The following is a 25,379-nucleotide window of genomic DNA, read 5'->3' as shown; positions in this document are numbered from 1 at the left end:
TTTCCTGAAGTCAAGGACTTCCATGTTGCTGACTGACTTCCAACTTTACTTAGTGATAGTGTTTTTAGTCAACTGTGCAACTAGATACGCAAACTTTAATCAGCTTAAATCATAACATTTTATTTGACATGTATTCTTCTTTGCTTTAAGATTGAAGATGCTTTTGTGGCAGCAGAAGAGATTGGCTACCCAGTCATGATACGCTCTGCTTATGCCCTGGGTGGGCTGGGATCAGGTATATGTCCTGACAAAGAAAGTCTGCTGGACCTGGGTACCAAGGTATGTCTGCAGTTGATAGTAGTAGGGATCAGCTGTTTGATTAAAGATATTCTTGTAACAGTCACAAATCAATCTATTACATATACTACACATTTTACCTCCTTGTCAAAACATTATCTGGATTCTCTCTAATGCCCTGATCATCATCATACTTGCTACTGATTTCACTAACATGAATAATGAAATGACATCGTCCACCACTGTTAGTTTCTCTCAGAAACTGGTCATAATTTGAGCAAATGTTGCAGCAATTTTGCTAAAAAAAGAAGCAAAATGGCCTGTTTTCTCTTGCTCTCAGTGGCAAGTGTCACAAGGAAGAAACCTGGCAAGTGAAAATCCTTATCAAGCTTAGCTACCAGAAAATGCCAGGAACTGAGTGACAAAGATCAGATTTTTATGTAGCTGAATCTCAGAGGAGGTATTTGTGCTGGACCAGAAATCTAGCAGGAATCCTAGCAGGATTCAGCTCTACAGATTTATATAAACAAGCCCTATTGGTCAAAAATGCTGATTTTTTCCCCCCTTTCTTTAGGAGATACAGTTGTGGGGTTTTTCCCTCACATGGAAATGAGGTAGAAATTTTTTGTTGTAGATGAGACCTGGGTTAGGGCCAGCACTTAAGTTGTAGCTGAAGGTAATGCCAGTGGTGTATCTAGGGCAGGGTGATGGGGGCAACTGCCTAAGTTGCCAACCAGTCGGGGGGTGGAACAAAAAAAAAAGTCTTTTAATGCAGCAGCACAATTGTGACCATAGTGGCAGTGGCAACAAGAAGCCAACACTGGCTGTGTGCAGCAGCTGTCACAGGTGCCCGGCTGTGTTCTTACGGTTCTGGGTAAGAACACTGCCACCCTGACCATCTGATTTGTGGGAAACAAGTAAAAAGACTGGACTGTGTCACACCATAATTTTGGTTTTGGAAGCCCAGATCCTTCACTAACATTAACAGGAGCTCCAAGAAGTCACATTGTAACATATTGAAACCCTATCCTAAAAGAAGCATGGTTGGCTGTTATAATGCTACATCCAAACTTGCAATGTAGACAGCCTTAAGTAACTTAACTTGAGGCTGCTGATTTCAGAGCAGGGAGGGGAGTTTATTGACAGAAGAACTGAGTCATTTTAATATTTTCAGTGAATTTAACAAATATCCTATAATTGTTAGTCCATATGGACAAAGTTTATGTTATATTCTTTCACTTTCTTGATATATTTGCAGTTTTGCCTAGTGTATTGAAGAATACTTTTGGGATTAGTTTTAGAGTAGGTCAGAATGCCACATTGAGCACAGAATTGTTATTAGTTTAGTTTAGCATTTTCTGCAAGCACCAATATCATCTCCTTTTACGTGGGTACACATTTAACTTTCTATAAAAAAAAATAGTCCTATTGAAGCCAATGGGTGTATCTACATATGCTATTAGTACATAGCAATAAACGCTGGCGTACAATTCATTGGAGTTTATTGCTCCCAGGCACTGTGTCTTCATGTGCACCTGGAACCTCAGCACATTGAACTGTTTGGAACAGCTCTGATTGGCAGGGAGCATGGGGGATCAGCCTGCTAGCCCAGGGCTGCTCTGACCTGGCTTGACATGCTGCGGAGGGGCTGGCTGGGGCATGAGGGTGCTTCAGTGTGGGGCTGGCTGGCAGGCAGCCTGTGTGCTGAATCACCCTTGTGCCCCAGCCAGCCCTGTCAGCATCTATACATGTGTGGCTGCCTACTAAAGAACTCTGCCACAGGATAGTACTTGTATTTACAAGTACTGTCCTGTAGAGGAGCTAATTAGGCAGCTCTGCAGTAAATGTCTTATGTAGATGTGCTCACTGAGACTACTTGCATATATAAAATGGAAAATGGCTGTAACCGGCCCCAGGATCAAAGCTTTGTATTTTTATATTTAGATTAATAATATATATTCTGTTGTCCAGCTATCAAGGTTACTTCATGTGTTACCTTTATTTCTATGATGTTACACCAAGATTTTGGGAAGAATTTAAATTAGGTGCTATGATATCATATTTTACAATTTTTATGTTGGGACATCTTGAAATTCATCAAAAAAACCTTTAATGTGAGAGTGGGCTACATTAAAGTTCTGCTGCACATGTTTAATAAAAATGCATTTCCTATTCTTTTCTACCATCTGTCCTTTCTAATGTTTCTAAAACCTGATTTGCAGGCCTTTGCAATGACCAGCCAAATTCTAGTGGAGAAGTCAGTAGTTGGCTGGAAGGAGATAGAATATGAAGTAGTAAGAGATGCTGCTGATAACTGTATTGCTGTCTGTAATATGGAAAATGTTGATGCCATGGGAGTCCACACAGGTAAGTTTGCTGTAGATCACAGTATAGCACACTGTACATTGCTTTTAGATCAACATTTTCATACATGCTCTTTCTTCTTAGTGCAGGTGATATACTTATCTGGCCAGCAATATAGAATGCAGAATTCTATCACATTTAGATTAAGAGTATTATTGGGTAGGCTGCAAAATGGTTTCAATAGGCTGAGACTTTCCAAAGTATCTCACATTTCACAAGGTAGCATAGGTAATGTAGTCTCATCAGAAGCTAGTACTGTGCCCTGAAATGCCCATACTTGGCAACTTCCACAGCACTTGCAGTTTGAAAAGCATGTGTCATTTCCTAAGATACAGTCAGTTAGTAGTAATGTGACCCCAGTACCCTGAATTATTATTATCAAACTCTTTTGTTTTTTGTTTCAACAAATAGGAGATTCTATTGTAGTAGCTCCAAGCCAGACGCTCTCCAATGAGGAATTTCAGATGCTGAGGGAACGTGCCATCAAGATTGTCCGCCACTTGGGCATTGTGGGAGAATGTAACATCCAGTACGCCCTGCATCCCACCTCTCTGGAGTACTGTGTCATTGAAGTAAATGCCAGGCTCTCAAGAAGCTCTGCCTTGGCATCCAAGGCTACAGGGTAAGGTAGGACATAAGGACATAAGGGGTAGGAAGAGGAGTACTTGAGTCAGAGTTTGGTTGCTGTGTACTACAAATGGAAAAGCTCTTAGAAGTGAAGACTGTTAGATCTCTTTATACAGTACATCACCGGCATCTATATGTTGGCTGCAAATAATCTCTGAGGCCCTAAGGATTTAGTTATTAATGAGCTGTCTGCCAGGTTGAAGCAAATGGTATTGCTAGCTGCTTTTGTTTTGATGGCTAATCAAACTAATCAAGGCAAAGGGTGGTCAAAGTTGGCTGTATAAAAATTGGCTTCTTAATTGCACTTTACAGATGCTGTTGAGAAGTGCAAATTAATCTTTAATTTGCAGTTTTCAACAACTTGTGCAGTTGTTGAAGCCCTGTAGCAAACTGGAGACAGGCCACAATAACTGGCAGTGGGCATTTCATTGTTTCACTTTAAATAACTGAATGCTATGAAACGCATCTGTTTTTGATATGTGTCTCAGCATGTATAATATATTTAAAACAGTAGCACTGGATAAATATCATGCGTTCTACACTGGTATAGCTTTGTACACATTGCAGTCCTGTAGCTACTGAGAACTCCGGTATTTCCCTTTGCTTCCCTAGGAGTTGACGGCAACAAGTATACATTTTGATTTGTTTCCTTGTCTGGCAGAAGGCCTAGAGCCCAGAGATTACAGGACTTTCACGAGGCCATGGAGCAAGCCTGTCCTGGGACCAAGCATCAAACCCAGACCTCCTGACTTGGAGTCCTTAATCACAAGGGTGCTCTTAATAGCGAATTCCTACCTCAGCCCTCTGAATCTACCACATTATGAGTTATACATTGCATCGGGGAGTCTTGCTGTTCCCGGATGAGTTATACTTGCATGCTGGGTGCCAGGAACGAAGACATTTTGCTGTAGAATATGGTTAATAATTTTATTGAAGCAGCTTTGGAGGATTGTAGTTTTGCTTGCCTCCTGCTTTACAAACCACAATAATAAAAATTGCTTCTCTTCCTTTCTTTCCCTCCCATCTCTGCTAGGTACCCATTAGCATTTATTGCTGCAAAAATTGCCCTAGGGATTCCCTTACCAGAAATCAAGAATGTGGTGTCAGGAAAAACTACTGCCTGTTTTGAGCCCAGCCTGGATTACATCGTTACCAAGATACCCCGCTGGGACCTTGACCGCTTTCAGGGCACCTCCAGCCAGATTGGAAGTTCCATGAAGAGTGTGGGAGAGGTGAGTGGGCAGCACCTCTTCCCATTGCCCTTCCAGCTTTTGTCAAATTTGCTTTTCTCTCTGGTCCCCCTCAGGTTGCTGTTTCTTTTAGTATGGCAGAGGGATTTAGGATTGATTGAAAGGGCCAGTCTTCTGTAGGTGCTAGCTTTGCATCCAGTTTTGTGCTAATTTTCTATTGGTGTTGCATGTGAGGAAGTGCACTTTGTTGTGGGTGTAGATGACAGTATTTAGACAGTAATTGAGAAGATTCTGCTCACTAATCAGGTAGTTAGATGTCTAAATGTTAGCATTTATTAATTGCCTCCAGCTGATTTGAGTGCAAAATTAAAGGCAAACAGGCACACATTTAAAAATGAGTCTCAGAACATCCATACCTTCCATACAAAGGGTCCACTAGGAATCAGTTAACTAAGCTGCAAATAAAATAAGAATTCAAACCAGCTAGCATCCTCAATACAAACCAAACCTGGCCCTGAACCTCAGACAGATTTTTTTTATTATTGTAATTGCTTTGTCAGCATTATGCATTACACATGCCTTAGCTTTTCCTGATTCTCCATGAAAATGCCATTAGGGTGTTACCAGGTTGATGGAAGGAAATTTCTTTTAAAAAATTGATCTATTTAGCTTTTCAGCTTAAATTGATCCAGATTGTTTGGATAAGCACTCAGCCTTCTGAGTGCTTATTCAAAGCAGCTCAGTTTTACACATTATTACTTTCAGTTAGAACGATTTAGGAGTCATCAAATGACATTATAAACAATAGTGTAGAAATCGGCCTGGGATATTCATAGGTTTATAAGGTCAGAATGGACCACTAGCCTGAACTCCAATCATCTAGTCTGAACTCCAAGATAGACCACAGGACTTCTCCATATTAACCTCTATTTTAAGTCCAAAAACAGTGTTTGAAATAGAATATATCTGTTAGAAAAAGCATCCAACAATAATTTAGAGACTTACAGTGGTACAGAATTCTCCACCATGCTTTTAAATTGTTCCAATGGAGAATTATCATACCTGGTAAAAATGTATTCTTTAATTCTAGTCCCATATTGACCCTGAAAACCAAACTGAAAACCTAATGCCTTCTTTTAATGTATCAAGTTTTTTTTTAAATTTTCAACAATTTATTTCCCTTTTGGAGTATATTTTATAGGCCTGTTAAAGTGAGAACAAAACACTGTGACTTTTAAAATCAGATTTTAAGGCCATCTGGGGCAATCATGACATCCTTAGCTAAGTTTTCAAGTGCAAGGAAATGATCTAAAATGGGCAAATTATCCATTTAATTAGTAAATTACCTATCAACCACTAAAGTAAAATAATGAATTATTTTTTTTGTCGTCTGTCTTCTTTCTCTGAATGGTTTCCAAGTAGCTATTTTACTCAATTATTTTGACACTTGAGACCTTTCTAACATCAGTTCCACCTCACGCAAACAAACAGCCCTCATTACAATTGAAAGGATTAATTGGAACTGAAATGGCTTGCTGTGGTGATCATAGTTTCAATAAGACATGGTGTATAAGATTTCAGATAAGTTGAGGCCTGCAAGTTTTATAGTTTTAACTCCCTATGCCTTTGTTTCATGCATATCAGGCCAGTTGATAACAGGGTGATATTCCAGAGTGTCTTGCCATGTCAATAGTGAATGGGATTGCAACTGCGTAGGTGACTAAGAACACTTTCTCCCTTTATGCTCCTTCCCAGGCTTTGGGGTTCAAATGCACATGAGCAAGTGTAGGTGGGTAGGGTGGACTTGAGGGATCTGGTCCTGGCTCCTTCCATAACAATCTCTGACAAGCATGAGTTGGAGAGCATCTCAGCTAAGATAAGCTGACTTTGGATGGTTTGGGAAGGGATGTTGTGATTCACTGTTGGTATAAACACTTAGATTTTTTGACACTGATTACACACTGGTTGTGATTCTGTTACCTCTACACTGTGGACACATAAGCATTTGCATATAGACTGAGCATGTGCAGTATATTACAGATTGGCAAGGGCTATACACAACTATACACCCTGGTAGAAGGGGAGGAGAGGGCCCTTCCATGTTTTAGTCCTAATAACTGAGGGGTTAGGGCACTTACCCAGGAAACAGGAAACCCAGGGAGTCTATACACATGCTCGTGTGGTGGGGGGAAGAGGCACTTTAATTAAAGTGCCCAGAGCGTCTTGTGTATCTGCTTCAAAATAATGGTGGGGGTGCTTTATCTAAAGCGCCCCTGTGCCCATTTTGAATCGTGGGGATGCTGATACACAAGATGCAGAGGCTGGCTGAAGCATGGTAATTACCATGCCGCAGCAGACTCAATTAATCGAGCCTGCTCTGAGGTGTTGTAATTATAGTGTGTTGGAGCAGCCTCCGCGCTCATATATAGACACCCTTAGATTCTAGATCTTCTTTGCCCAAAGATCATTTGAACCTGTATCTCTCTGACTTGTAGCACAGCACTCTAGCCACCATGCCACAGATTAGGCATTATATAGTCCTTTCTCCAGTGCTCAATTTGAAGCTGAGCCACAGCCCTTACATTAAGTAGTCATTAGATAAAATGGACAGAGAACAGTGTGCTGCACAAGTCCTGTTGGGAGAAAAGGTCAGTGCTAGAACCCAGGACATTCACCTTTCAAAAGCAGTCATCTCACTGAGTCACATACTCTCCAGCTTGTTCCTTCTTCTGGCCCCAGGTATCTCCCCCCCACCTTGGTTGCACAAGGGGCCACCTTCTAAAGAGTGTTGGAGAGGGGTCTAACTATGTCCTAGTCATTAGAGAGCTTTCAGGAAATCAGAGAAGCCCCTCTGGGTGGGAGGCACCTAGAACCTTGCTCTATTGCTTCCTCGGAAATGTCCCTAATCACTTAGGCTGCCTATACACATACTTGGGGAGGGGGGAGGGTGGTGGCAAATGTTAATTACAGTGGTTTCCTGACAGCACCTCTAATTAAAATGCTGCAGGAACACATGTATTAAGGACTTATGCACTTAAAAATGGCCACAGGACACTTTATCTAAACCTTATTCAATGAGGTTTAGTTAAAGTGCTCTGTGGCCATTTTTAAACACACAGGGGCTTAATACACATGGTGCTGTAGTGAGTGACGCTGTGGCATTCTAATTAGAATGTGGAACAGACCCCATTATTCGAGTCTGCTCCGACATGTTCTAATTATAATACCAATGAGCACACGTATAGGCAGTCTTAGCTACTAGAAATAAAATGCTGGAAGGCCCTTCCCTTTTTCCTCTCTCTCCTACCCATTCTTCCCCACATAGTCATGTTTTTTTCTTCAGCTACATTTTTGTGACCTACATGCACTTATGCATCCACAATGTCCACATATTCATAGCTATGTACTTGCTTGGCTTGTGCATGGCCAAATGCATGTGATCAATTTACATGTACATGCTTACGGGTCCATAGTGCAGAGAAAACAGAATCACAAATTTTGTGTGTAGTGCCAAAAAATGCCACTTCCACAGCAGGAAAACTGCTATTTAGGCTCACAGAGTATAATAGAAATCTGCCACTAGCAAATTCCTAGACTCGTCTTTGAGTCTCAATGCTCCTGGTAGCTGTTTCTGTCCTAGTGCAGTTTAGGTACCTCCCGAGGCCTGTACCTAAATCATTCTAGCCCCTGCTGTGTTTTTATTAATTGACCTGTCTAGCCTCAGCCTGACTATAGTTGAGCTGTGCTGTGACTGCCTGCAGTCTCAGAGCAGCAGAGCTGTGTGAACGGGGAGATTTTTACGTGAAACTTTTACCATTTTGTTTCAGAAGACTTTTGTGCTTTTAAGCTTTTACTTTCTTAGGAAATAAAAAGCAAGTGGTTAATGGGATCCTTTGACTTGCACAATTTCCACAAAAAATGGGCTCCTTTCTTTTGGAAATGGGGGTCGTTTTCATGTTTGGAAACAAGGGCAGAGGAGGAGATGTGGTATCGCTGTCCTCTTCTTAAAGCAGAGCCTTAAAATTCTATCTGTCCTTGTGGGGACTTCTGATTCTGCAGGCTGTTAAAAAATCACTCCCTTTCCTGGATCCAAAAACATTTTACAAATGAGGCCACTATCACTATTCTCAGTTAACTGAGTGGAGAGAGGGAGGTATAAGGTGAAGACATTGCCCAAGGCTGTTCAGTCACATAGGCTAGGATAGAGTCCTGGGTTCCTGAGTCCCACTTCAGTGCTCTGTCATTAAGGACTATGATCTTTTTTTTATGAGTCAGTTCATTATGTCCTTTGGACATTCATGGTGCTTTATGCTTGAAGAATAAGCATAGTTACTCTGAAAATAATAAAGAAGGGCAACAACTTATCATTTTAATGCAAGAGCTTTCATCATTACAGGTCATGGCTATTGGACGCACCTTTGAGGAGAGCTTCCAGAAGGCCCTGCGAATGTGCCATCCCTCTGTTGATGGCTTCACATCATCTCTGCCAATGAATAAAGACTGGCCAACCAATTTAGACCTCAAGAAAGAACTGGCAGAGCCGTCCAGCACTCGTGTTTATGCAATGGCCAAGGTAATGGTCAAGAGGCAGGCATGATGTATGTCTGTTGATTTTATTTACCAGATTTGTTTCCTGAGGCAATGGAATAGAATATTTAATGGGTGTCCTGCTTTCCTTCCTTCTGCCCCTCATTTGGGAAGGGCTGATATCATGCTGTGTTGAATTACCTCCTGCAAAGATTCTTTTTTATCTGTAATGCCTCTGCTAGTGCATTATACCAGGATGAGGAAAACAAACAAAAAAACTTTCACTATAGATTCTTAGGACACCTCATACTTCCATTAATCTTTAACGTCTAATAACTAAAATTTTAACCACATCTCTTATGTTGAACAGGTACACCTACTTCCATGGCCTTGGTAACATAGAGATCAGTCAAACAGTTTCTACTGGTTGAACAACAGAGTACTTTTTAAATTTAGATTGCTCCTGTAATGCAATCATTTACTAAATGCTGGCCAACATTCAGCCCTTATCTGGGCTGGCATAAATGAGAATAGCATTTGGCCACTTCTGCAACTTATATTAGTGTATGCAAAATAAAGGAAAAAAGATGCCTTTGACAATTGAAACTAAGCATGATATAAAAAATGGTTGGTTTCAGTCGAGCTGAGAAGTCTCTTTTTGCACTATTAATTTTGTTACACGACCACAGCTTACAACCAGAAGATGTAATTAAAATTAAAGCCTATTGTAAGCTCAGCTCTTCAGAAGTCTGTCCTTTTTGGAATAGGGATAAATATACTAATTGTCCTGAAATATTTGTTCAGATACTTATATCTGTGGCTGGAGCAGTATAATATAATTGTGATTAAGGCACTAGATTTGGGCTTGAGATTTAGTAGGCAGTTTCCAGCTCTGTTACAGATTTCCTGGGCTTTGGGCAAGTCACTTGATCTTTCTGACTTATAGACAGTCTAGTTTCATTGTTGTCAATGTCTCTAATAAGTAAATCTACACTGTGCTCTGCAATAGTGAGTGGAGATACCTGAACTAGTTCCTGTACTTGAAGTAGTTTAGCTGTTATAGCATGGAGTTCCCTGGGGTGTGGTTTATCCTGCTTCTCAGGTAAATTAGCTTGCATGGAGCTGCATACTGCAGTAGCTAGGCTGCCTTCAGTACCTAAGATAATACAAGTATCCTCACACTACATTGCATGGTGTAGGTTATGTCTTAAAATGCTTCTGATACAGCATACCTCTCCTTGGACTTTAACCTTGTCATGGTGGAGAGGCTTGTGTGTTCCAGTGACCCTCAGAGCTATGTTGTCTGGAGTCTTGTACTCCTAGTAGTGTCTCTCCTGGTGAACAGATCTGAGGTGATGTCTCCTGAAGACCCCAATGGCAGAACAGACTTACTTGAAGATCTGTTGGTTCTCTGTGAGTGTGAAGGCAGATGAGGGCTGCAGCAGGATGGAGGTCTGTGGTTGTCTTGGACATCCTTGCCACTGGGTTCAGGGCTCCCTCTTGTCAAGGTTGTGTGTTTGTTGCTTGCACACTGGCTTCCCCACATTAAAAGATGTCACGTGCAGGCCTCTGCCGGGGATGTTAACATCTCCCACAAACCAAGTCCTGCAGCAGTGGTTTAATGGTGATAGGGACATGAGCAGTGATTTCTGGGAGTCCTTAGTCACAAATCTGCACATAGGCAATGGTTGTGTGATGGTCGTTTTGCACTGACTGAGACAGAAGAACAATTTGGCAGCTGTGATTGTAACTGAGCTAGTCCTGTTTTGGATCCCCTCTGCTCACCCTGACTGGGAAAGGGGCTAGAAAAGGTGCTCTAAACCTAGGTGGTCTGAACCCCCCCAGCTGGATTGCCGCATCTAGTGGGATCACTCTACTTGTAGCTGAAACCAACCAAATAAAGTACTGAAGTTTGCCACATAGAATGTCTGCACTCTCATGGACTCCCTGAACAGTGAGTGTCCCGAAAGAAGAACCACCATAGTAGCTAGAGATGTTGCTGCCCTAAATGAGACCAGCTGGGCAGATGAAGGCAAGCTGAAAGAAGAAGAAGGTGGCCACACATTTTTTGGAAATGAAAGTCACCTGAAGAGAGACACATTCACAGGGATGACTTTGCCATGAAGACAAGATTGCCAGCTAGCTTTCAGGAACTCCCTGTGGGCCTTAATGAACACCTTATGACTCTCCACCTCAAGCTCAGTAAGAACCAGTATACTATGGTCATCAGTGCATGTGTCACCATACTTGATGATGAAAAAGTCAACAAGGAGCAGTTCTACTGTGCTCTTGACACAGTCCTGACTGTCACTGTCAAGGAAGACAAGCTCATCCTCATGGGTAACTTCAAGACAAGAGTTGGGCAAAACTCTGGACTCTGGAGTGGCACCATTTGGAAAGAGGGGGTGGGGAAAGTCAATTCCAATGGTATCCTCCTCCTCAACGAATGTGCAGAGCATGACTTGCTCATCACGAATACCATCTTCAGACAGAGTGACAAATATAAGATCACTTGGAAACATCCATGCTCCAGTCACTGGCATCTTCTTGACTATATTATTGTTAGATCCCAGGATTCTACTGAGGTCCATATCACCCGAGTCCTGAGAGGTGCAGATGACTGCTGGATGGATCACCATTTAGTCAGATCAATCATAGACATACAGCTTGCACCCCAACACCGTAAACAACCGAAAGGAACACAAAAGAGATTTAAAATCAAGGCACTCCAAGACCAAGCTAGATGTGATGATCTTCAGCAATGCCTTACTGAGAGGCTCTCTGAACTACCTGATGACATCAAGGGCATCCAGGCACATTGGGAGAACTTAAGAACATTATTCAAAAGGCACATGCTGAATCAATTAAATATTACCCTTATTGTCACCATGATTGGTTTGATGAGAACAATGAGGAAATCCTAGCACTTATCCATCAGAAGAGAGCCATGTTTGCAGTTAGCAAAATGAACCCTCCAACCAGCAAAAACAAGAGGCTTACCAGCAGCTCAAAGCTGTAGTTCAGAGGAGGCAATGGAACATCAAGAACCAGTGGTGGCAAGCAAAGGCCATGAAGATCAGGTTTTGATGACCAACATGACATGAGAACCTTCTTTCAAGCAATAAAATCCATCCATGGGCCATGGTGTGCCATCACTCAGACCAGGAACAATAACGCACCAGGACCAGATGGCATCCCCACAGACATCTTCAAAGCTGTGGAACAGCACTAGTGCAAAAACTTCACCAACTTCTCATCAAAATATGGGTTAACGAAGAAGTTCCACCTGACTTAAAGAATGCCAACATTGGGACCATCTTCAAGAAAGGGGACAAGTTAGTGTGGGAACTACTGAGGCATTGCCCTCCTCTCCATTGCCAGGAAGATTCTTAGTCACATCCTTCTGAGTCATCTCCTCCCCCTTGCCAAAGATGTCCTTCCAGAATCCCAGTGTGGCTTTAGACCATCTCACGGTACCACCAGGGTACACTGTTTGTTGCACAACAGATCCAGGAGAAGTGTAGCAAGCACGCCAGGAGCTGTTTATGGCATTCATTGACAAAACCAAGGCCTTTGACTCCATCAATCATAAAGCCTTATGGAAGGTGCTGCCTAGGTTTCATTGTCCCCTGAAGTTCATCATTGTCCTCAGGCTACTCCATGATGGGATGACCACCACAGTGCTTTGCAATGGATCAGAGGCAGACACATTTACCATTTGTACCAATATCAAGCAGGGCTGCATTATCATCCCAACCCTTTTTTCCATCTATCTTGCTGTGATTTTGATCCTCATCCATTACCGCCTTCAGAATCCTCTCAGAATCGGGGTTGAGTATCAAATGGACAGTCAGCTTTTCAACCTGCCACACTTTCACACCAAAACAAAAGTTACCAAGACTGGCATCACCAACCTTCAGTTCGCTGGTGACTGTGTTATCCTTGTGTACACTGAGACCAATCTGCAGTTCACCTTTGATCTTTTCTCAGATGCGTCACAGCCTGGAACTCTCCCTTAACATTGGGAAGACCAATGTGCTCCATCAGCCTGCCCCAACACAAGCTACTCCCCTTCTCTCACAAATTACCATTTGGTGGAGAACCCCTGGAAAATATCAGGCATTTCCTATACCTTGGCAGTCACTTCTCCCAGTCAGTCAGTCTTGATATAGACATTGAACATATGATTCACTGTGCCAGTATATCCTTTGGAAAGCTGTTTCACTGTTTCTTTGCTAACAGAGATCTGAAGATGGGAACTAAGATCCTGGTCTACAATGCAGTGGTTACCCTCCACACTCCTCTGTGGGTGTGAGATGTGGGTGACATATCAAATCCATCTTAAGCACCTGGAATAGTTCCATCAGCATTGCCTCAGGAAGATCCTTGGCATTAGATGGGAAGGACCACTGCACTAATGCCAGCATCCTTTCTGCAGCTCACATATGCAGCATTGAGGCAAAGATAATGAAATATCAACTCTGCTGGGCTGGCCACTTTGTGCGGATGGCTGACACTCATCTCCCGAAGCAAGTCCTCTTCTCTCAATGTAGTCATGGATCAAGGAATAGGAATCACGGGAAGTCACAAACAAGTTCCTTGTGACAAATCCCATTCATCAACCTATTGGCTTTGAACTATCATGGTTAGAGTGGTCCCTGCTAAACAGATTCAGGACAGGTCAAGGCCCCTGAGCAACCAGCCTTCACCACTGGGGCCTCAGTGCTAACCCTTTGTGCACTTGTGGAGAGATGCAAACAGTGTTGCAGATCACCGAGGAGTGTCCCCTCTACAAATTAAGAGGTGGATTAATAACTTTGAACTCAGCTAACAAGGAGTCTATTACTTGTCTGTGCAGATTTGCATTCTCTAAATAAATAAATAAATGTAGTCATGGTAAGAGGACCTGTGGAGGACAGAGGAAGTGCTACAAGGACACCCTGAAAGCATACCTTAAGAAGGATAGCATCAACCCTACAAACTGGGAAGTGCTGGCTGGTAATAGGTCTCAATGGCACTGCAACATACATCAAGCTACAGCCCACTTTGAAGAAAACTGTGGAAAAACTTGCAGAGCGTGGATTGGATTCCTCAGCTACCCTAAAACTCACCAGTAATCTATACCCCCAGCAGACATCATCCTAGTATTGTGGGATAGCCGGTGATGAATACAGCATAATGCATATCAGAATCTTTCAGTTTCCACCCCACAAAAATGCAACTTTCCCTCTTACAAATGTACAAGGAGCCTCACAAATATATCTTTGTTTTGTGTTTGTTTTTAATGTCTGTTGGTTCCATCCTCCCCTCCCTCCCTTATTTTTAAAATGTATTTATCTGTTCTCATGCTTTAAAACATTTGACCTTTGCCTGCAATAACAGATAAAAAACTGAGTTGCACAGGCTTGTTGAACCCTTTGTGTGGGCAATTCTTCACTGGTAGTAAATTGGAAGTAAAAACCTTACCATTTTGGTCTGATATCACTGTTTTTTCACTCTGAAGGTATAAATGGCATTGCAGAATCAGGCCTGTAGGTTTACGTTTGGATAAGGCCCATATGCTGGAGACAGATCATGGCTTTGAACTGTGGTAGGCTCATATATTTATGAGACCACAACATATTTCAGTTCCTGTGCTTGGGTCCACTGAAGCTTTCTTTTTGTGGGGTAAAATCTTGCTCACCATTTTTTGTGGCCATTTATAAACGTAATATTAGCCCCATGATAGAGTCAGGACCCTGAGGGAAGGGGAGGACGATGAGGTGAGGCTAGTTCCCAAAACAGGCAGGTTTTTCACAAATGATAGTGTTTGTGGTGGCTGCTGTCCAACCAAAATAAGCCTTTAATCCCCTTGGAAGAAACCCCTGCGTCTGACACTGAGCAGTGAGTCATCTCCATTAATACTTGAGTTAAGTCAGTGTTTTGGGTTTTAAAATTTCAGCATGCCTGACTCAGTAAAAGGTAATTCAGACAGCTGGAATCTGTCTGGTCAGAAATCCCTAACCAGCTTTCTGACATTTTAAAAAAACCCACCAGCTTGCCCCTATTAGCACTAAGCCTCGTTTGAGTCAGAATCAGTCTCTTCAGGTATCATCTCTGCCCTCCCTCTCAGACACGCTTCTCAATATTTTTCATTTTTTAGCAGGGTGATGAAAACAATGATTTTTTGTTTAAGAAGGAAAAAGCTCAGATGCCATACACAGCACTTGCTTTTGTAATGTTGTTCATTTGTTATAGAAAAGACAGTTACAGGGAAGATGCTGGGCCAAATAAACTCCTCAGTGGACTAAGCTTAGCCTTGGTGTAATAGATGTATGCGTACTTGCCTACTTCAGGGCAAATTGGGACTGCATGGGCTAATGACTGGAGAACTGGAAATCCGAAGAGCTGGGTTCTGCTGCTGGCTCTGTTGCTGACTTGCTGTGTAAATTTGTAAATTAGCCCAGTCACTTTGCCTCTCTCTGGGTATGTTTACACATGCACATTAAATGTGCATTAAAGCATCACAGAAAACTGTGCTCTTCAGCTAATGTGTATTAAAATAGGCTAATGGGCATTTTTCTAGTACCTCACAATGGAGGTACTAGATTTAATGTGTATTAGCCTATTTTAATGTGCATTCATGAACATGTAGACTTAGTCACGCCCTGTATCTCTTTTCCCTCCTACCCCTTCCCTTGGCTTGGCTTTGTTATTCAAATTGTAGGGTAGGAGTTGTTTTCTACTAAGTGTTTGGATAGGGCAACTGCAAAAACAATTTCTAGGGTGCCTAATAAACCCTTGGCATGGATTGTGTAGCTCATGACACTGGGTCTGGGTCTGACAATTTGATGGCCACAGCGTGCTCACAGTAATTTGGGAGTAACAGTTATCTGGATCTTAACTTCCTTCTGGAATTCTCCAGATTTCTTAGTGACCTAACTTGCCCTCCTGGATGAAAAGGACTGGGTGCTGAGTTCATTGGCAGTGTTCATGCAGCAGCTGAAGAATGGGGTAGGTCATGTTACTCAACAGGAGCCATCTTTCATGCCATGATTCTGTTCTACGATGATTCTGTTCTGCCCGCACATTCAAAAAGATCCCTCTGACTGTGGGATCACAAATACCAGCTTAGAGATAGTCTGTACATTATTAGCTCCCCTGATGGGAACAAGAAGTTCCTGGTTGCTAGATCTTCAGTGCCTAGTGTTTCTAGAGCTCTGAACAACCAGAATACTTGATTGATAGGGAGTTTATAAACCTAAAGGAAGGAGATTTAAAGGTAGAAGACTAAACTTGGAAGAAATAAGAATAGTGTCTTTAAATCCTGCATTACTTTAGAAAAAAAAGAGTTGCGACTGCATGATGCATTTGTCATCCCTTTCTAGTTCTGTTGGATAAACCCCCCCTTTGAGGACAGCATTGAAGTGAACTGTGTGATGTCAGGCTGATGAAACACCCATGTATTCTAACACCTGCAGCATGTTGTGGCAATGTAACCTTGCACTGCAATAAGATAATGTCAGTAATGATGCTGAGATGTGGTGGGTTAATTCCTGGGGTGATGCTTCAATGATATTACACCAGGAATAGTTTTACCAGTGAGTGTGTCTACATGTGCTATTGTTATGGCTAAATAAACTCCAGCACAGTTCAAGTTGGTGTTTATTGCTACTGGGCACACTGTTTGCATGGGCACCCAGGACTGCAGCATGTTGAGCTGGGGTGTGGTAGCCCTGGAGCAGAGCAGCCCTGGCTGGTAGGGCCCTTGGGGGGTCAGCCTACCAGTCCAGGGCTGCTCTGACCCAGATCTGTGTGCTGTGGAGGGGCTGGCTGTGGCATGAAAGTGCTTCAGTGTGGGGCTAGCTGTCAGGAAGCCAAACCCATTAGCATCTACGTGTGCATTACAGTGGAGTAAATAACTCTGCTATAGGATAGTACTTCTGTCGGGCAGCACAATCCTACAGCGAAGTTAATTAGTTTCTCCGTCCTAATAGCACTGCATGTGTAGATGGTGCTGTTTTACTGCAGAGCTAATTTTTCAGCCAAAGCTGTCTATCCAAATTTAATCTGAATTCACATACAGTTTCAGACTCCCCAGAACTGAATTTCAATGAATGTTTTGCTAAAAAAATGACATGGCTCTAACTGAATGTGAAAAAGTTTCCAAGACTTTTCAACCAAAGAGGACAGAGGACTGAAATTATAATATTTCTTCACTGCAAAAATACCTCAAACTTAAGCTGTGACAACACACCTTTGCACCTGTTGGGACCCTAATGTATTTGAATTATGTGTACTTGATGATGAAAGAATGGTATGATGATATGGCCATGAAAAATAGATTTCATTTAAAAAAAGAAGACTTGAGTACTTAAAAATAAGAGAGTTTTACAGTTTGTAGCCATATGTTTACAACGTTTAATGTTCCTTTTGGATTTTTTTTTATGCTACAACATTGTTTAGATAATAACTGATTTGGCTTTCATTTTACCTAATGAACTAGATAGTTGTCTAAAAATGAATTAAAGCCCCCACATACCCAGTGAAATAATTAGACAGCTTCAGAAGAGTTTGAAGCCTGTTGACATTAACTTCAAAAAGAGAAAGAAACCAGAACTGCATTGCAGCTGTGAAATTTGGCTCTGGGCTGAATTTTTCTTTCTTTTAGTGATGTGTTCAGGCCAATATGTTTTATTTGTTCTACCTTTTGATTATAGATCAGGGTGTTTTTCAACTATTTAAAACTTAGAACTTTGTTCACATTTGCTTTTAGTAGGTAGATCCCAGGATAATGAAATATACTGTGGTGTGCAGGGTATTTTATTTATAGGACATACAGGGATGAGAAGTCGATAGTAGACATGGTATGCCTGTATATAGGTTATATATATATAGGCATGCTATATATGAAATTATGGCAAATTGTGTCTTCCAACCAAGCCACTTCACTGAAAGCCAAACTATGCTCCTTATTCAGATTAAAGCCTCATTCACTGATATCTCTTCAGAAGGGACTGTAGGAATGGACCTATAGCTAAGAATAATCACTACATATTTCCAGACACACTAGTTATTCTGTTTATGTTGCTTAGTTAAAGTGTCTGGCTGATGGTCTCCTTTTTTTTGGCAGGCTTTGTATGATAATGTTCCAGTGGATGATATTCACAGACTCACGGCCATTGACAAGTGGTTCCTCTATAAGATGCGTGATATTTTGAACATGGAGAAGAACCTGAAGGAATTCAGCAGGTAAGGATGCAGCTTTTCCTCTTGGAATCTTTGTATTGGTAGTCAGTTGCAGGCCATGTACACAAATGTGATCTCTGCTGAAAAGTGTACATTGGTCCTCAGTGCAGCCTGAATTACCTTAAACCTGGTGCAGTAAGAGTCTGCCTATACAGCGGAAGTGCTCTCTAAGAATAATCCTCTGTGCTTACATAGAAAAATGCTTCTCTAGGTGTAAATGAATTTTGACTGTCTTGGCTTATCTTAAGGATTCTGGAAATACCAACTGGATTTTGAAAGTCCTTGATGTAGTTTCAAAGCTAGATTTGCCTGACACATAACTACAGGCTGCGTTTGCATTGCTAGAACATGTCGACTTTATAGCCCTAAGTCTCTCAATAGCTTCTTCTTAACTTTTCCACCCAAGAGTCAGACAAAGTGCATTTTAAACCTGGATGATTGCTTTTTAAACTGTTTGCTTTGCTGCAAACGTGCAGTGTGTGATGCTTTCCCATCTCACTTTAGAACAGCTGTGTTTTCAGACATATTTAAATATAAATCTTCTGCTTTAAAAAAAAAGGCTGTATAAAAGGGACCTCAATAGATGGCAGAAAATTGAAGCACTCAGCTATATATCAGCCCTAGCCTTTGCTGACTAGAGCTTTCCTTTCATGGTTTACGAGGCCAACAGAACCTCCTTGCTGAATTATTGGCTGCTCCATTGCCTCCTTTTCTCTTGCATTTTGAATGCTTGTTGAACTACTACTATTGAACCACGTGAGGGCGCTGGAAACTCATGGTATGTGGTACATCATGTATAGAGAGACTCAGTAGAAATGTACAAGATATTACTTGTGAAAGATGCTTTCATCTGCTCTAAGGTCTGTTTCTTTGACAAGCTGTGCATTTTTAATTGAGCAGCTTTTGTTTCCCTGAGTTAAGTGAGATGGGATTGTAGCTGAGCAAAAATAAGAAGTATAGAAAAATGACAAAGAGAGGAAGATGCCTGGTCATCCATTATTTTTCAGTTCATGTAATTACTCTCTAACTCCCATGTCATGTACTTTTTTTTCTTGAGGTTCTTTTAAAAAGGTATAATCTATATAAAGGACTGTTTGTACAGAACTAATGTATTTATCCATTGTTCTGTAGGGTACAATTGCAATTAGACTACTCTGGAATGAATGCCTCTAAGATTTCAAAGCTCTCTGCAAGTGCTGGTCATCCTCACTTGGTGTAACCGGCATCACTTGGCTGAAGTTAATGGAGCTGTACTGATTTATGGCCAGAACTTGAGCTTTTTTACCAATGAATTAACAGTTCTTTAAGTACCAGTGCTTCTGCGATAGGCATTTGAATTATTACACCCCTCACAAAGATGAGTTAGTTGAGGCATGGTGCTAAACGATTTTTTCCCAAGGTAAGTAGTGGTAGAACTGAAAAGAAAACCCTACATTTCTGACTGGCAGTCCACCATCACCACTCTGAGCCATTATTGGCTGAGAGCAGGCTCGGCTATTATGTGTAGACAAAAGTTATCCTCCTGGGACTTTTTTATATGTCTTTACAGGAGCTGATTGTTTTATTTTTCATTCTGATATAAGACTCATTGAGCATCAAAAATCAGCCATCAAAAATGATGGCAGCCCAGGAACACGAACTCAGAGGTTATCCGAAGAGCCATTTCATTAACAAGTCCATTCTTTATACAGATTTATCTGTATCAACAATCTGAGGACATACAATGCATATCAGCTGAGGCGAACCCAGTGTAAGTGGGTAAAAACAGCTTAATGACATGTTTGTGCTTCCTTAGACCAACCACAGACTGCCTGAGTCTTCCTGTTCCCCACAGCAAGTTAGAACAGTTCTGGTGCTGTTTTGACTCATGGTGACTGTATGTGCCCAAGTCAGCCAATGATTGCCAGAGCAGAGCAAAAATCTGGCCATGTCCTCTCTTCCTCAACCCTGACCTCTCCCCACCTTGCCAAGCCAAGCTCTCTACATCAGGGCCTGGAAGGGAGAAGGCAGTATAGAGCCACTATCCAAATGTGCTGGGAAATCCCATGCTCTACAAATCAGATGCACTGGCTGTGGAGCTGGCATTGCATTTACATATGTCCTCACACCCTTACATGCTGTAGATGTAAAGGGAAGATACAGCAGAAAGAATGGTGAAAGGATGCATTTTGACATGCTAGGTGTGGCAAAATACTGAGCATGGTGGGTCTGTGGGACCAGGAAGGATAGAAGCAAGAAACCTTCTTCCTTGTTGGGCTGATATAGACCTGAATCCCATGAATCTGGAAACTGTAAACAATGACAGAGTGGCAGGGAAAAGGATGTAGCTGGTTTCCTGCATGTTGTTCCATTGTGCTGCCCAGCAGCACTCTCTGTTTCAGCACTCAGCATGCAAACCTGTGCAACCTCTGTGTGCAGAGGAGCAGCATTCATCACTGAATCAATATCAAGGCAGCCAGGGGCTAGCTAGCCTCAGCTGTTTTATACAGGTCTATAGGTGATCTACTTTTGTGTGTCTGTTACATTTGCCAGGTGCCCATCACCAAGCTACAGTCTCTAGCTGCACCTTTCCTTTCCCATATTTCTTATACCGGGTTTGGCTTGAGAAGTATTCAAATCAAAGTGGATGGTCCAGAGCATAAGCTTGTATTTTTATTTACCATAAAAGGGAAGCAATAACTCAATTATAAATTGAGAAGTACAGTTTAAAACAATGTTATGATTGTCATTGGGTCAGATCACCTGCTGGTGTAAATCAGTGTAACCTCTCCAGCATCAGTGAATTGGATTTTCACCAGTTAAGAATCAGGGACTGTCCATATGTGCCCAATCAGGACATCTCAAATAACCAGTTATCCAGCTGCATGAGCATGCAGGTTGGGAAGGCAGGAGAGTGAAGCTATAGGAAGCAATGTGAAGAAAAGAACTACTCAGCTGGATTATGAGGAAAACATTGGCACAAGTACCAACAGCTTGTGTAAGGTATTATGACCTGAACTAAAGAGACTAGGCTAGTGAGTCATGTCAGGCAACACATCTGCACTATAGCCAAAGGAAAGTTAATTGAGTGATGCAAATGGGACTTGGCTCATGTGTACTGTCCCTGCAGCCAGCTATTCTCAGTCACCAGCACCTCCAGTTTTACCCTTACCTGTGCTGTGGGATTATTTCCAATTGAAAATAATGTGCTGTGACATGGTCATCATGTTAAACCTTCCTGTCGTTTAAATGCACTAGCTGTAACCAAAAGCAACTGTCCGGCTACCAGGCAGCTTTGCTAGCTATAAGCCTATTTATTCCAGTTTTTATTATTGTTCATATGCCAGCAGTGCATAGAGGCCTTCAATTAGTGGTCAGGTAGTGACAACATAACAGTTAGCTGGTTCCTGCTGCAGAGAGCTTACAATCAGATTATTCGGCAGGCAAGAAACCTCAGGAGAGCACAAGCAGTAGATGGGGGAGCACAAGGGAACAGTAAAACTATAGTGATTAGTTCAGTAAGCAGCAGTCACAGATTTCCTGCAAGCCCTAGACACTGGTTAATCATCACGGCATAGATGGATTATAAAGATAAATTTAGGGGGTAACATAGCAGCTTTGTGGATTTAGACAGGAGACTCTTTCCATGCATGAAAGTTAGCATGGAAGATGATATTATGGGGAAAATGGTTCTAATTTGTAAACAACTTTCCCCCCATATATACACCTCACCAACTTTATGTAGAGAGAAGAGACATTGAAAAAAGAAATTTACTTAGCTTCTAAAATCTTGGTATAGGATATCTGCCTGATCACTCACAACTTTTATTCCTTTTTATGCAGCACTTCATTGGAGGCAAATGTAGATTTACATTATGCCCATGCATGTGATGCTTTATGATTTCCATGGTGCTGGCTAGCTGATGCTGCCAATGCATTCTGCTTTAAATTTGCTTTCTGCCTTGTGATGTGAAGTTAAGTTGCTTCAGGTGATACAGTCCATCTCCAGGTGAACAATGGGAACTCATCTAATTTTTAAAATGATCATTTTAGCATGGCTTACAAGAGGGTTGTGTGCCCAAGGATACTAGCAAAGACTCCTGAGCATTAAAGATATCCCTCTAATTTTGTAGATACTCATGGCCTCTTCAGTAGGTAGTTACATTCTCTTTGTTAATTGTATTCTTGTGGCTGGACCAAGTAATCAGCAAGAGCAACCTTCATAGCATTCTAGATAAGTGTGAATTCATTTTTACAGAGCGGTGAATACAGCTGTGAGTGGTAGTGCAATAAAAGGCACAGACAGAAGTGCAGGTCTCGACGTTAACTCATGGCACTTCGTAGAAAGTGTCATAAGTGAGAACAATCCTCCTGACCCAAAAGATGTTTGCTGTTTGATCGGGAGGGTAGGTGATTAAGCTACACTTTGGAGCCGATTCAGGGAGAGAGGCAGTTTCTTCCCCGGCTCTGCCCCCCTTTCCCAGCTCCCATTTTGTCTCAGGATGGGAGGAGGAGAAGACATGGGAAGGAGGTCAGTTCTGGGGTTGCCCCGGCCACCTTGGGGGGGCTCCAATCCACCCACCCTACCCTTGAGCACCAGTTGGGCAACCCCCAGAACAAGCTCCGTCCATCCCTTCCGCCCCTCCCATTCTGAAAACAGTGGGGGGAGAGGGGCTGAGCTGCATCAGCTGAGCCTGGCTCCTGGTGTGCATAGATGCAAGTTAATGAAGGTGCTGTGCCTTGGAGTGTCTTTATCTGAACACTTATTTAATGAGGGTTCAGATTGTCACAGGATTGGGCCCTTTTAAAGTGCTCTGCAGCTGTGCGCTTGTGTTTGGTCACATCTGTAGAGTGCTTTCAGGGGCCAGATTGGATGAAAATTGTCACTTCTGTCTGCGCCTAATGCACTGTAAGATAGATAAAACAGTTCAACCTCAAACTCAAACTTTTAGTCCTAGGGAAGAAGGAAGGGAAAGGGACTTGCAGTGACATCTTTGGCCATTTCATGGTATTGAGAAACCCTGAAGGGGAAACATGGATAAGTCACATCCAGCTCTCTGTGGCTCACATGATTGCAAAGGAAGTAACTGAAAAGTAGGAGAAAGGGAGTAGCATGGATAAACAAGACTTGCTGTGTATTCTCAGAGCTCTAGGAAGGGTACATTAGACCCAGTGTGAGGGGAAGAGATGACAAAGAAATATTACTTTAAGGCAAGGGTTATGGGTTATGGGCTTCATTTACTCTCTGTTAACCAGTCCTATAATATTAGTGAGGGGTTCTGATAATATCCTAACAGCCCAGAACACGAGTTGTCATCAGAAACCCTAACTCACAATTAACAGCCAGAACAAGAACCCTAAGCCTCTGTAGGTAGTGTTGATGTAAAGAAAAGTTTCTGTTTGAACTGGTCATCTCAGCTTCATTAGCAAAGAGAGGACTTGGGAACAAACCCCCCTTTTAAAGGCAGTGGAACACATGGCCCCAAAATAGGCAGACATCATTAAAAAATTCCACTGTATCCAAGTGCTTGATTAGTGTCTGCTATTAACTGTACCCAACATTACTTGTGAGTTCAATATGCATAAAAACCAGATCCTGTGCAGACTCATCAGCTAGTGCGACTCAGAATAGCTTCACTTTAGTGGAGCAGCACTAATTTTAAATCTGCAAAGAATTTGCACACATCCTCCCTTTTCCCTGCTCTACCAGTGCTAAGGGGACTGCTAAAATTGTCTGGAAAGGTAAAAAGATGTCAGGGCCTCAAAAGGATCAGTGATAAGTCACCAACAATATTTATGTAAACTGATGTATCTAACTTTATTAGTTAAAGTAGTAAGTAGTGACAAAATTGGCTTTTCTCTTTAGCCTGCATGCTAGACATTGTTTTCCATGTCATTTAGGGTGATTTTGCATTCATTTTTAGGCAGTTTTACACCTTGGTTTTTTCCCCAGCATTGATATTTTTGGTTTGAAATATGGGAAAATAGCCCAGCATAGCATGGGCATGACATTTCAAGGGACAGTGAGAGCATCATATTTTGAGGACTTGGTGGTAGTGAGAGGTGAAGGTGCATTTTGCTTGGTTCTTACATGATTTGAGATATTTTTAGGCTTTTGACCCTTTATTTTTCATGGTAAATTTTCTTTTTCAGTAGAGTCAGACTGGGGCCCACTCAAATTCAAATGGGAATTAATTAATTAATATGGCCTGTGTTATATGGGCCTCAGACTAGATAACTGCAGTGGTCCTTTCTGGTGTAATATTTTCTAAATCCATAAAACAATTTGGTTCCTTTGTGCTTGGTGGAGTAAACAGAGAGAGTGACAAATCTTGTGGAAAGTATTGTGACCTTCATTTCATGGAGGCGAGGGGGGGGGCAGGAAGCGCTGAGGGAACACAGAGGTTGAGTGAGTTACCCAGTGAATCTGGAATAGAGCAAATAACTGAATTTAGATTTCTTGAGTTCCAGTTAAGTGCCTTAATCCCAAAACCACCCTTCTGCTTTGGTTAATTTTACTTGAAATATTACAGTTGTGTAGTTAAATCCATCAGAGGAATGATGACACACATTGCCAGTTAATAATAGGGTGATCAGTGACTTTTGTGCTGAGATCCTGGGGATTTTTCAGAATCTATTGCTTGTTATGTCTGTACTTCAACATATAGTGAGTGGAAGTGGCTTTTCTGTGACATGACTCCTCATATAAAGACTGGACAAGTGTAGACCTGAATGGAGACCCTGTGGCTCTTAATTGGATACAGAATAGGAAAGTAGGAAGTGACAAAGTGGGGGTGGGATCTGATGAGCATTTTTAATAGGATTCTGTTCAGTGGCCTCCAGGGCTAGGGACAGACATTACACATAAACCGGTTTAAGTGATCAGAAACTGGTTTAAACCTGTAAAAGAACAGATGTTCAGTGCACATAAACTGGTTTGAAAATGGCTGAAACTGGTCTGAGATAAACCTGGTTAAATATAGTATTAGACTTGACTGATTTGGGTCAAACCGGTTTATGCAGCATCTGTCCCAGACCCCTTTCTGATTTAAGTTAAATCAGAATCTTCCAGCACCCCAAATGATTTGCAACTCTGGGGGCTCTTCACTCTGTTCCAACCCAGCAGGGCTGGCCCCTCCCCTCTGCTCCCTGGCTGCAGCTCCAGCAGAGACTGCAGGTACAGTACAGGCTTCCTCCTGCTTCCCACCTCACCACTCCCTGCTGAAG

The 25,379-nt window shown here is 42.0% G+C and overlaps 1 protein-coding gene across 1 annotated transcript in view; it reads left to right on the top strand.

Annotated features, from left to right (window-relative positions):
- The window catches only part of CPS1 (carbamoyl-phosphate synthase 1), a 157,409-nt gene that overhangs the window by 64,334 nt on the left and 67,696 nt on the right, over nt 1-25,379 (top strand). Inside the window, exons 16-21 of the mRNA XM_019523418.1 lie at nt 151-279; nt 2,460-2,604; nt 3,013-3,223; nt 4,262-4,460; nt 8,815-8,991; nt 18,058-18,176. Of these exons, the coding sequence (XP_019378963.1) occupies nt 151-279; nt 2,460-2,604; nt 3,013-3,223; nt 4,262-4,460; nt 8,815-8,991; nt 18,058-18,176 (980 nt within the window). The remainder of the gene's footprint in view (nt 1-150; nt 280-2,459; nt 2,605-3,012; nt 3,224-4,261; nt 4,461-8,814; nt 8,992-18,057; nt 18,177-25,379) is intronic.

This window comes from Gavialis gangeticus, unplaced genomic scaffold, assembly GCF_001723915.1.
Source record: "Gavialis gangeticus isolate Ggan-Ray unplaced genomic scaffold, GavGan_comp1, whole genome shotgun sequence".
Taxonomy (NCBI): Eukaryota; Metazoa; Chordata; order Crocodylia; family Gavialidae; genus Gavialis; species Gavialis gangeticus.
This window is presented reverse-complemented; position numbering and strand designations above follow the sequence as displayed.